General features: G+C 39.8%; 4 protein-coding genes across 4 annotated transcripts; 2 read left to right on the top strand and 2 right to left on the bottom strand.

The window, feature by feature from the left end:
• Nucleotides 1-203: 203 nt before the first annotated feature.
• L201_005372 (uncharacterized protein) lies at nt 204-3,257 on the top strand (the record flags this gene model as incomplete). Its single annotated transcript, XM_066221103.1, has 6 exons — nt 204-430; nt 495-770; nt 826-1,253; nt 1,312-2,404; nt 2,462-2,763; nt 2,824-3,257. 6 exons carry the CDS (start codon nt 204-206, stop codon nt 3,255-3,257), a joined length of 2,760 nt encoding a protein of 919 aa, XP_066077200.1.
• Nucleotides 3,258-3,934: 677 nt separating this feature from the next.
• Nucleotides 3,935-4,963, top strand: L201_005371 (uncharacterized protein; the record flags this gene model as incomplete). Its single annotated transcript, XM_066221102.1, has 3 exons — nt 3,935-4,042; nt 4,114-4,264; nt 4,335-4,963. 3 exons carry the CDS (start codon nt 3,935-3,937, stop codon nt 4,961-4,963), a joined length of 888 nt encoding a protein of 295 aa, XP_066077199.1.
• Nucleotides 4,964-5,517: 554 nt separating this feature from the next.
• Nucleotides 5,518-8,715, bottom strand: L201_005370 (uncharacterized protein; the record flags this gene model as incomplete). The annotated part of the gene is made up of 3 exons (XM_066221101.1): nt 5,518-6,046; nt 6,105-8,387; nt 8,453-8,715. 3 exons carry the CDS (start codon nt 8,713-8,715, stop codon nt 5,518-5,520), a joined length of 3,075 nt encoding a protein of 1,024 aa, XP_066077198.1.
• Nucleotides 8,716-10,165: 1,450 nt separating this feature from the next.
• On the bottom strand, nt 10,166-11,941 carry L201_005369 (GDP-mannose transporter 2; the record flags this gene model as incomplete). The annotated part of the gene is made up of 8 exons (XM_066221100.1): nt 10,166-10,337; nt 10,405-10,542; nt 10,611-10,756; nt 10,832-11,114; nt 11,200-11,314; nt 11,374-11,442; nt 11,533-11,628; nt 11,695-11,941. The coding sequence occupies 8 exons, from the start codon at nt 11,939-11,941 to the stop codon at nt 10,166-10,168; spliced, it is 1,266 nt and encodes a 421-aa protein (XP_066077197.1).
• Nucleotides 11,942-12,914: the final 973 nt, after the last annotated feature.

Raw genomic sequence — 12,914 nt, 5'->3', positions numbered from 1 at the left:
GAGCGGCAAAAGCTAGACCTTAACGTCATGTCCCAGAGATGATGGATATATATATATATATCTACGATTTTTCACCTATCATTGATTACTTCTTGGCTTTATTCACCAAACATAAAACGTCGCGTACCTCTTATATCAATTGCTAAGAAGACTCAAGCTAGAGTCTCAACAATCTCGTCAACTTCTCACCCTTTTAATACTTTATGCCATCCACACCTGTTTACGATTCACAAATCACCTCCAATATCGAACCAGTTGATCAAGTAAATCCAGAAGGTATACATATTCATGATGAGCTTGAGTTATTACCTACTACACCTATAAGGTCTGTACTACCGAAAAAATCATCTCACGTAAAAGCAAAAAAATTAGGCTCAAAATGGAGAGGTAAAAGGGTCAGAGATTTAACTTTGACCAACGAAGGAGAATGGCAAGTATCATTCTTACCACAAACGTGCTTTTCGCTAAAACTAATCTGCTTTGTTGATTTTCAGTCCTTTACTTGATTTACCTGAAGATATAATACATACCTTGCTATCCCATATCCCACCTAAAGATCTTACTAGATTAGCTCAAACTTGTAAAGATTTGTATGAGGTACTACAGGATGAATCGATCTGGAGACAGAGTTATGTTAATAGGTTCTTGTATGACGGTGCAGCTAGAGATAATAAAGCTAAAAGGGATGTCAAGCTACTGGTTCAAGGATGTTTGAACAATGGTGGAAGAGGTTGGAAGAAAGAAGCCTTAAGTAGAGAAGCTATGTTAAGGTGAGCTACTTTGCTACAATCAGTATTATTCCAGAGCTCACACTGCGTATGGTAGTCGATGGATTGATTCAAAAGCTAGTATGGTGATTCATACACCTCCCACAGGCTTGATTAACACTCTATCATTATCTTACCCACCTTTCATACCTGCACCAACAAAGTCTCTGGTAGTGGGCAAAAATCATCAAACACCTACCAAAAGCAAATCCAGTTTCGTCTCTCTCGCTACGACCCCAGCATCACCTGAGACCATAAATGCAGAAGGGTCCAGCTCAAATTCGCTATTCACTCCTACACCTGCTGAAGCCAGTTCACCGACTCCAACAAAATTGACACATCGACAGAAATACGAAGCTATTCTGGCAGCAACCACTAGACCCCCTCCGCACGTTCTTAGCGCTTCGCTCTATTTTGGTGGAGTAGTCAAAAGTGACCCTATAAGTGGGAAAGTCTCGAAAGGATATTGGGGTCCAGGCAGAGACTGTGAGTTATCTGATGAATATTTGTGTAACATGAAATAGCTAATATACAAAGGTTACAGCCAATTTCCACCTTCGACCGCATCATGATCCAGTAGCTACGCCTTCTGTCGTATATATGCCTACTCGAGCCAAATCTTTCGTTTTATGGGGTCTTCGTACGGGATCATGTGTACATACAAGTATGCAATCAAGACATCATGCTACACATGGTGGTCGAGCTTCGTCCGTTAACGCTCAATCAGAAATCTCAGACTCTCATTTTGGAGAAATAATCGATATTTGGGCTCCTGAAACAAACGATTCAGAAGATTTGAAATGGGTAACAGGAGGTGAAGATGGTACAATTAAATTATGGCACTATCATCCTGGATCAGGTACAAGATCCGGAAAACGTACATCAAATGATGTTATTCCACCTTCAGTAGAATGTTTATTCACTTCGGAGGTCAACAGCATACCGTTTGATAACAGATCAGAAGCCTCAAAAAGAAGACAAAATGGTAGACCTGATCCCATGATATTCGCGCGGTATGATACTATACATGATGTAGTAGTTGGAGTTACCGAAGATGGAGATTTACGCATTTGGTTTTCCGCTTCCTCCCAGCCGAAAGAAAATAGAATTGACGTTGGTGCAGAAGAAATAGAAGGAGGTGTTAAAGACCTCCATTTAGACGTGAAAAAGACTAAAGACGGAGAGGTATTTACCAAAATTTTAGTGCATCACAAAAGATCACCCTTCTTCAACTGCTATCAAGTCACTCCAAGCGGCGAAATTCAAGTCAAAACGTTCATTACGCCGACTGGATCGTCTATCTCCACTATCCACAGCTCATTCCAATCTACCAAGCCGATTTCGTTTTCAACAAATGCTTCAATGTTATCAGCCAGAATAGTCGCACCCGAAGAAACTTCGGAAACCATTACCCCAGCATCAGAAGAAGGTGACCCGTTCCCAGCAATCAGCTCAACTCTTGTTGAAAGTGAATATGGCAGATTCGTCGTCGCAGGAGATGATACGGGATATATCCATATTTGGGCCTGGGACGTAGATGAGGGAATATCCACCCAAAGCCCCATCAGATCATGGGAGGCTATGAACGGAAAGGTCACAGCTCTGGACTATTCATGTGGACTTCTTGCGGTGGGAAGGTGAGTTAGCGTCGTTCAACCTAATGAGAGACCGCTAGTCTGATGCAACACGTTTAGCTTTGACGGATATATCAAAATATACGATCCGCTACCTTATTCACCTACCTTATTGAGGTCGTTCCACGCATCCCATTTATCACCTGGTCAACTACTGGTTGCTGCTTCGGAAGAACCCGATGCTAGATATCATACAGTCAACAAAGTGATTTTAGAGAATGATTTGATTGTAGCTAGTATAGGTAGAAAAGTATTTGCTTGGAGAGCAGGTTCAGGAAAAGGTAGACAAGGTGGTAAAGAGAGTGGATGGAGAAGGACTAGTGGGACAAGAGGCGATGGGAAAGGTAGTTCAAGGGGATTAGGTGAGTTATAATTGGCTAATAGTTTAATAATTGGCTAATCGTTTGTTGGATTTGTGTCAGATATGAAAGCTATACATAGAGCAGTAGTAGATGAACATTCTGATTTGGATTCACCAACAACAGTGAAAATTACTTCAAGGCATGAAGCAAGAGAAGTTCAAGCTATGGAGGATATGGGTTTAAATGGCGATGATGCTTTACAATACGCTTTAATGTTATCAATGGAAGAGCAGAACCATAACGATAATTCGGCGGATATAGAAGAGGAAGTAGGATGGGACGATGAAGGAGAGGAATACAATCAAGCTACTGGAAGTAGTAGTACTCCATCAATATCTGCAAATATCGCCGGAAACGAACATGAAGAGGAGGATCAGTTGGATGAAGAAACTAGAGAAGCTATAAGACAAGTTGAAGCTTTTAAAAAGCAGGAAGAGGATGAATTGAGTAAAGTTTTGGAGATGATTAGATTATCTGAAGAGAGGAACGGGTAGATACATTTAGAGCACAATCTTTTTCATATCATGCATACACAACTTCGGGCATTGACATTCTTTGCTTTTTGAGATTGATTAAGCCAAGTATCGCTACCGGGGCCCTCGCTACCGAAAGAAGTGAAGGCAGCACGGTATTCTCCTTGTCCCGAGCTTATAGTTGATAACATGTTCCGAACTGGACAATCAGCATTACAGAAAATATCCACAGCAATTGACCGTCGGTGTGAGATAAGGATTAACCATAAAAGGACTAGGTTACTTTTGGAACAAGTAAGATTACTCTATCTGTGCTTGGTATGGACGGAAGCAAATTGAATTGGTAACTTCGGTCATCGGAGTTGTAATTCTCACCATGCAAAACCCCATCTAATCTTGATCTCCATCTCCGCAAAAAGTGGAATAACGTAATTGTACATCTCCATCTACATCATAATCAACGAAGGATTGTCAATCTCATCACTAACCTCATCGATATGAGTTTACCTGCCTTGAAGGTATTCAGCTCGGTGCCCGATATGATGTTCTCAAATGGATATATAATGGACGGGACGAAGAGTACTTGAGATGTAATCTTTTGTCAAATTCCCACACAACTAAATATCAATAGGTCTACAATCACTTTTGCACTTCGATCTACCTTTAAACCTAGTTACTGCAATAACACACTGTCAATCATGAAAGTATTCATTACTGGCGCTTCTGGATGGGTCGGTAGACATGTAGTACCTGAACTTTTGAAACACGGTCATACTATCACAGCCATTGCTAGATCCGAAGCTTCGGTGAGTTACTTCACTACGTTCTTACATATTGCTGCTCATAGATGCTGATATATTCGATATGTTTGGTCTAGGCTATTGCCCTTGAGAAACAAGGTGTAACCGTTGTAAGGGGTGATTTAGAAAACACCGATTTACTTCAATCATCAGCAAAAGCTTCAGATGCTGTCATTCATTTAGCTTATATCCATGATTTCTCTGATTATGGAGGTAAACCCGCACAAAGTGAGTCTGCACCTTATATATAAAATACCTTGTTTTGCCCTCATATTGATCTTTCAAATTCGTTATATAGTCGACTTCGCAGCGATCAAAGCTATGTGTTCAGGATTAGAAGAAACCAATAAACCTTTTATAGGTACATCAGGTTTATTAGGATTACCTTTACCTCAAGATGAAACAGTTTCTGCACCAGGAGGACCAAGAAAACAAGGTGAAGAAGTAGCATTTTCATTTAACGATAAAGGTGTTAAATCTATCGTAATTAGATTATCACCTAGTGTACATGGTACAGGTGATCATGGATTTGTACCATTTTTAATTGATTTAGCTAAAAAAAATGGTTATTCAGGTTATATTAAAGATACTAAAACTAGATGGACAGGTGTACATGTAAAAGATGCTGCTGTCTTATATAGATTAGCAATTGAAAATAAAAATCAAAATTTAAAAGGTGGCGAGATTTTACATGCAACTTCAGAAAAAGGTGTTTCAATTATAGAAATATCAAAATTAATTGGAGAAAATTTAAATTTAGAGTCAAAAGAATTAGTAGAAAAGAAAGATATAAATGATTATTTCGGTTGGATGTCACATATTTTATCAATGGATTGTAATGCGACTTCAGAAATAACTAGAGAAAAAACCGGTTGGGAACCAAAAGAAGTTGGTTTACTTGAAGATATCAAGACGAATTACTTTTAGTTAGATTGATCCTGAGTAGCTACGATCGAGTGATTTAAGTAACATATGTAAATCGTTCGTGACAAAGAACCGATGAATTTCATAATAAAGAAGTGATGTCAGATAATGGCACATTTCATTCCAGCATCCAACGTAGATAGCAAACATGAATGAAAAGAATTGCAGCGTGAACACTCTGGTATGTAAATCACCGATGGCATGTTAAGAATATATATTCTGTCAACTGAAAGCTGATTATGCAATGCAGACTTGACTAATGGGCGAAAATATCAGATAAAGCCGTTGAGGCATATTGCATCCGCTCATTTCCCTTTATCTCCCTTCTTTCTCTATCTTAACATCCTCTATGTATATGTTATGTAGTCTATAATTTATGTATAATGCAATGAATGATTGAAGAATATGTACAAAGTGAAAGAAAAAGAAAACGAACGATGCAAAAGAAACACTATTGATTGTTGAAATTCCCAAATAAAAGATTTAAAAAACGAAATTAGGGTATATTTATCAAAAAACCTTCCCTCTAAAACCTATTCTAAATCACCTCTCTTGACCTAGAATAAACCTTCAATATCACCTGTATCAGGGTTCAAATCGATATCATAGAATCCAGGTCTTGTAGTTAAACCAGGCATAGTTGACATATCACCAACTAAAGGATAAACGAATGAAGCACCTGCTGATAATCTAACATTTCTAATTGGTAAAGTGAAACCAGTTGGTACACCTTTTTTAGATGGATCATCTGATAAAGATAATGCTGTTTTAGCCATACATATAGGTAATCCACCATAACCTTGTCTTTCATATCTTTGAATTTCTTCTTCAGCTTCTGAAGATAATTGAATTCCATCTGCACCATACATTTCTTTAGCAATAATTTCAATCTTGTTCTTTAATGGTTGGTTAAGATCGTATAAGAATTGGAATTTTGATGGTTCGGTACAAGCATCAATTACAGCTTTAGCTAATTCTAAAGCACCTTCACCACCTTTAGCCCAGTGGTTTGATGGTACAGCGTAATCAGCTCCGGCATTGAGAGAGTATTTTTGTACGAGTTCCATTTCAGCAGCAGTATCGTTACTACAATGTTTCGTCAGTTTAAGAGTACATCGATTGCGCAACTTTCCGACCGACTCACGTGAACTGGTTGATAGCGACAACAACTTTCAAGCCGAATTTCTTAGCGTTTTCAATATGTTTACCTAAATTGGCACAACCTTTTTCTAATAATTCCAAGTTTTCTTGAGTGTAAACAGCATCAAGAGGTTTACCTGGGGTGACAGCTGGACCACCACCGTGCATCTTCAAAGCTCTAATAGTAGCAACAAGTACTACGGCATTTGGTTTAAGACCTGATACTCTAGTTTTGATGTTACAGAATTTTTCCATACCAATATCAGCACCGAAACCAGCTTCAGTGATAACGTAACCGTTTCTTGATTCATCATCACCTTTTTCAATACCAGCTAATTTCAAAGCGATTCTATCGGCGATAATGGATGAGTTACCATGAGCGATGTTGGCGAAGGGACCGGCGTGAACGAAAACTGGGGTGCCTTCAAGTGTTTGCATGATGGTTGGTTTGATAGCATCTTTCATAAGAACAGCCATGGCACCGGCACAACCGATATCCTCAGCGGTAATTGGTTCACCAGCTTTAGATGAAGCGACAACCATTCTACCGAGTCTAGCTCTCATATCGGCTAAATCTTTGGCCAAAGCAAGAACGGCCATACATTCTGAGGCGACAGCAATATCGAAAGCGGTTTTTCTTTCGTGTCCCTTTTCAGTTGGTGCTTGACCAACAGTGATTTGTCTGAGGTATCGATCATTGGTATCGAGAACACGGTTCCAGGTGAGGGTGGCAGGGTCGATATCGAGTCTAGCGAATTTGGCAGCTTCTTCTTCTGTTAATTCGTTAGGGTCGGTCTTGTTAACACCTTGTTTGTGTAATCGAGCAAGCATGGGTTTGGAGAAAGTTCTAACACCTTTCTTGGCTGGACAAAGTCTGTTGAATAAACCTTTATCGGTTTGAGTAGCTTCATGGAACATTCTTGCGTCGATAGCAGCGGCAAGCAAGTTGTTGGCAGCGGTGACAGCGTGGATATCACCAGTCAAGTGCAAGTTGAATTCAGTCATTGGGATGACTTGAGAGTAACCACCACCAGCGGCACCACCTTTAACACCGAAAGTTGGACCTTGAGAAGGTTGTCTGACACAAGCGATAGCGGTCTTTTCAAGGTGAGCACCAAGAGCTTGAGCGAGACCGATAGTGGTGGTAGATTTACCTTCACCGAGGGGTGTTGGGGTGATACCAGCGACAACGATGTATTTACCATCAAGTCTATCCTTGAGTCTGTCGAGAACACTAAGTTCAATCTTGGCTTTGTATCTACCGTAAGATTCTACTTCATCTGGGTGTACACCAATTTCTTCAGCAATAGTAGCTACAGGTTTAGGAGTTTGAGCAACGGCAATTTCGATATCTGATGGGACTTTTTCTAAAAGTTCAAGAGGGAGAGGGACGAGTTTCTTGGCTCTTCTAGATTCCCAAGCTTTTTTAGCAGCTTGGAAAGTGTTACTCATAAGCATGGCAACGGTCATTGGTCCAACACCTCCTGGCACAGGTGTGATGAATGAAGCGACTTTAGAGGCTGATTCGAAATGTACATCACCGACTAATCGTTGACCTGATTTCTTGGTTGAATCTGGGATATAGTTTGTACCTACATCAATGACGATAGCACCTGGTTTAAGCCAATCACCTTTAACAAATTCGGCTTGACCAATAGCAGCTACTACAACATCTGCTGTTGAAACGATTTGTTGAAGGTTTTTAGTTCTAGAGTGACATTGAGTGACTGTAGCGTCTTTCTTTCTTAATAAAGCGCAAACTGGTGTACCAACAATATCGGATCTACCTAAAACAACGACATTTGAACCTTTTAAATCGAAACCTGTTGATTCGATAAGCTTGATTGTACCAGCTGGTGTACAAGGGACGAAATGTGGGTTACCGATTCTTGAAGATAATAAACCAATATTTTCAGGATGGAAACCATCAACATCTTTGTTCACTGCTACGGAATCAACGACAGCTTTTTCTTCAGTTTTACCTGCACCTTCTAATGGTAATTGAACTAAAATACCTGAAACTTTTTCATCAGAATTTGCTTTTCCAACGGCTTCTAATACTTTTTTAACGCCTGTTCCAGCAGTAGCACCTGATTCTGAATCAGAAGGTATTTGAATGTGTTCAACTGTCATACCACTTTCTTCGGCTGCTTTAAGTTTCATTCGAATATATGTTGATGATGCGGCACTTGAACCAAGTTGGAAAATGACAAGATGAGGAGCATGGAAAGTTGGGTTGGTAGATTGGAGTTTTGAGATGTCTTCAGAGATGGATTGTCGCAATTGTCTAGAATGTAGAAAATTAGTAAGGATTGTTCAAAGTGAGACATTTCGCTGAATCGAATTACTCACTTGGCAATAGCGTTACCATCAATGATTTTAGCCTTACTGGCTTCACCCATTTCTACGTCAGACATTTTTGATGGTTGTAATAATCTAGAAGATGAAGATAAATTTCTAGTCGCGACAAAAGGTGTTGAGATTGTCAAAAGAGAATTGACTTTTGTTATGGAAGAATTCAAATTCAATGAAGATATTCTACCAATAGGTAATTTTGTTGATGAGACTGATAAAGGTCTTGATCTTAAATGACCTATTGACCTTGCGATTCTCATTGATTTTGAATAGCTCTAAAAGCTTTTTATTAATGTTAGAAAGAAAAGAAAAAGAAGGATAAGGTAGGGATGGGCTACACGATACACAAGACAGGGAAAAATGAGGATTGGGATGTCCGGGATACAAATGGATTTCCGGTATAATAGATAGTTAGTTGGTTGATAAATTAAATTATAATAGGTTATCGTGATCAGATAAAAGAGAAATACGATGATTTGTTTTCCAACAATCATTCATGTTTTCCAATATTTCATCGATTATGTTTTCCAATTTTTGGAAAGTAGCCATTTTGGTAGTGAAAAATTTCGAGTAATACAGCGGTAATCTCCGCTTCCTCATCAATTCATCAAAAAATGCAGCCACTTTCAGGAACATGTAACTATAAAAATGTCCAAAAATTGGAAAATAAATGGAGGTTACTATATGATTCGTTGGTAGAGAGACATCAGATATAAGAGATAAGAGTTTCGTATCGGCGACTAGCGATCAAAACCCTCTCTGTTCATTCCATATCAAGTAGTGGCACATTCACAGTCTAGGTTTCAGTACGATCTTTCTTCTTACTAGGTTTCGCTTGTCTTGAGAGGCTACCAGTTGACGTGCTCTCCGGCACATTAGAGATGCTGGGCAGGCTGTATACAAGTATGCATATGGTGGTCTTTGGCATCACGTATAATTATTGATACTTTTGCTCGTGCTCATCGTTTCACATTCTGGCGATTTCGGATAGTGGTTTTATTCCGGCAGTTTACTATAGTATAGTAATTAACTGCTGCCTTCTGGCTCGTGAGTTCGAATCTCACAATCGTCGATCTTTTTCGATCTTTTGTGGTTTCTGGCGAGCTCCTGCTTTTTTGTCCATAGTCAATACCAATCTATTCCGTACTTTCAACCTTCTACCTCTACAAGCGACGAATTCTACCAGGTTACATATATCAGACGACTGACCGTATATACAGTTAAAGAACTTCTTTTCCTTTTTTCTTTTATCTGAAAATCTTAACATTTGTGAACTATCTAATGCTACCCTGTCCTAATTTTCTAAAAAATCGCGATTCACGATCAGCACTTGACGGATCTACACCATGCTTTCTTCCTATAACGATGACTTTGGGAACGTTACGCAACTGAGCCACAACATGTCCGAATGAGCGAGTTGCTCTGTGTAGCTCTTTATAGCTCAACTATAACCAGAAGAGTGGAGACCAGCAATGACTTTGATCCATCTACATCGTTAGTTCATAGCCTAAACAAGTACAATCTCTGCCAAGGTGGGAAATGCAGACGATTAATCTAATACATCCGCTTGAGAGGGCATGACTACCTGTATCGATGAGTAAAAGGGAATGAGAATAAGTGTCCATATGTCTATTGGAGATGTTCTATGACAGGCTGAAATCCGTGAATACCCCATCCACGATTTACGGTTATATATATTACGATGTTCGTTTAGGCTTTAGAATCTCCTGGTCTAGTTTGTTTAGCCTTTTCTATTTTAGCTTGATTGGTTTTAGCTACAGCGTAGACCACACCAGCTACACCTCCTACAGCAATAGCAGAAACGTTTCCCATGTTTGCTGGATCCCCAAAGAACAATATACCCGATGCTGCTACAGGGAGTCTAAAAGATCCCAAAAATAATCCGTTAGATGCAAATTTTCGAAATCTCGTGTAGTATTCCTACTCACTTGTTCAACGCTCCAACCATTGAGTATGTGGTTGACCCACAGGTCCTTACACACCAAGCAGTAGAGTAGGAGATGAAGACAGCGACAGCCCCAGAGAATGCGATGGCGGAAAGCAAGAAGGTTCTACCAACTTCCGGGCTATTTGCGGTTGTTGCATACGATCAGCTTAGGATTGGAACGGAACGGATGAGGCAATCAAACCTCACAAATTTCTGGCAAATGAAGCGGATCCCCAATCCTCAACAATCAAAGAGAAAATAAGTAAAACAGGGATAGAGAGTAGGTTGTTGTAGAACATAGAGTCCCAATCTTTAAATCCTGTAACCTTGATTCGTTTCCTCATGAATAATACCTATCATTTTGAGGAGTCAGTTCAATAATTTATAAATGAGAGGATCCTTTTTGCCCAACACATTCCGGAACTCACATAAGCGGCAGAGGCAATACAGTTGATAAACATCCAGACGTAACCAGCGTTGAGACTACCGATAACACTTGTAGGAAGAGGCACATCAACTCCACTGATTGGATCAACAACAGCAACACCAGCTGAAAGTCTAGCGAGCGTTGTAGAAATATCCGACCATGCGGCGATAATGGAGGATCCAACCATCAAGAAGAAGGCTACTAAGGTTAAACCAGTAACGTTTCCGCCAAACCAAAGCACTTCACCATAAGCGATAAGAATGATAGTCAAGTTTTTGAAGATGCTGGAGTCATATTTAGATCGAAAAAGTCAGCTTGCTGTCTATAGTGATGATTCATATCCAACTATTGAGTAAGGGAAAGACCTACGTATAAACGGGAATGGATAAGAATTGTAATGATTTTGATCCAGTATAAATAACAGCTACGAGGAGGAAAGAAACAGGGAACCAAGTTTTGGCGTCGTTCATATCGAAATCTCGGACTACACATTTTGGTTGACTATTAGCTAAAGATGACCGAGGGTGAATGGTTAAGGCTTACAGCTGATTAAACCAGTTCGTTTGACTGTCCATACACACCCTACACAGACTGCTGATTGAATTGTTAGAACTGCCATGAAACCAGAAGTCAGCCTGCTGATTCTCTAAAAGCGAACGTAGGCATTTGGTTATGATCAGTATAGTTCAGAGCTGGACTTACGCAAGAATGTCATGGTGAATTGATGACCAGATACAACGAATTTGTTGACCACAGTCATCATGATGGATGCTACGCAATAACTGAGAATAGGCCATACTAAAAGGGCAGATGTAAGAATCAGCTGTAGTGCCGGATAGAAGTATGGAGGTATTGACCACTCACCTGGAGATCCTACTGGCATACCCACTTCCTCCTTCTTGGCTTTCTCAGCACCATCAGCCGCTTTCAATAAAGCTTCTCTGACTTCAGCTTCGGCTCTCATTCTTTCCTTTTCAGCCATAAGGCCAGGTGTTGAAGATCCGGGTGTTGAAGCTTCCAAGGCGGCAGCAAGATTGGTGTATGATCCTCTTGGGGATAATCCGTTGGGTGTATGAGGTCGAGATATACTAGGTGTTCTAGGACCGGACATCGTGAATAAATATCTTGATTAAAGCGAAATCGCAAGAAGATATATGTTTGATCTATATAGAATGTATAAAGAGACTATAATAAAGCCTGTGGTGAAATGAGCACCGAGTGATGATGGATACTTCTTATTAAAATGAGTGTGGAGTAACAAGATTCAGTGATTGGAAACTGAATTGTCTTTTGAATGGAAATCGACAGTTAAATGAAAGGGTACCGTTCTATCTCAGAAAGCACGGTGACAATTGAAGATGTAAAGGTTAGAGGATAAAGATTACGAGGATTTTGTGAAAAAAGATGTCCTTCTTGTAGCTTTCAAAAACCAAGATAAGGATAATGAACTATGAGGTGTGGTCTGCAAGATAATCATAACAACAAAGCTGTTGCGGATTTTTTCTGTTTTTGTTTTTATCGACAAACGCGCTAAAAAAGGCTTCACGGCAATCGTCTATTTTACCCTATAATCTTACCACCACTTACGTGATTGACACGCGTCGGATACCATATCATTTCTCCTAATCCGGTTGTAAGTCGCAGGTTGTACTGTAGGGTTGTTTACATCTTTAGTTGAGAAGGTTAAACTTGAATCCAGGTTTGTATTGTACCTCAGCCCTGGAAGAGAAAAGAGCCGAAAAACTGACAAGTGGTGGTCTGTTTACGTATCATATGCAAAAGCTTGCTTAGCGACTCTGCGGCTGAATGAAAATGGTCGTCGTATGCCGACGTGAATCTTGAGACTGCCAAACCTTAACATCTGCACTTCAACATGTTTTCGTTTCTGTTTCTCAAGGTACATTTGTACATCGATTTACGACTGATAACAAAGTGATTAAACGATAGCTGTACAGCCCGCTATATATGTATGTCATTTGATAGAAGAGCTCACTGTTGATCGTTACTTCTTCCACACTTACTGACACTCGATTTTTCCATACCGCCATAAAAAGACTTAAAAACGACGACTGTGAGATTCGAAC

The sequence above is a fragment of the Kwoniella dendrophila genome, chromosome 7 (genome assembly GCF_036810415.1).
Source record: "Kwoniella dendrophila CBS 6074 chromosome 7, complete sequence".
NCBI lineage: Eukaryota > Fungi > Basidiomycota > Tremellomycetes > Tremellales > Cryptococcaceae > Kwoniella > Kwoniella dendrophila.
This window is presented reverse-complemented; position numbering and strand designations above follow the sequence as displayed.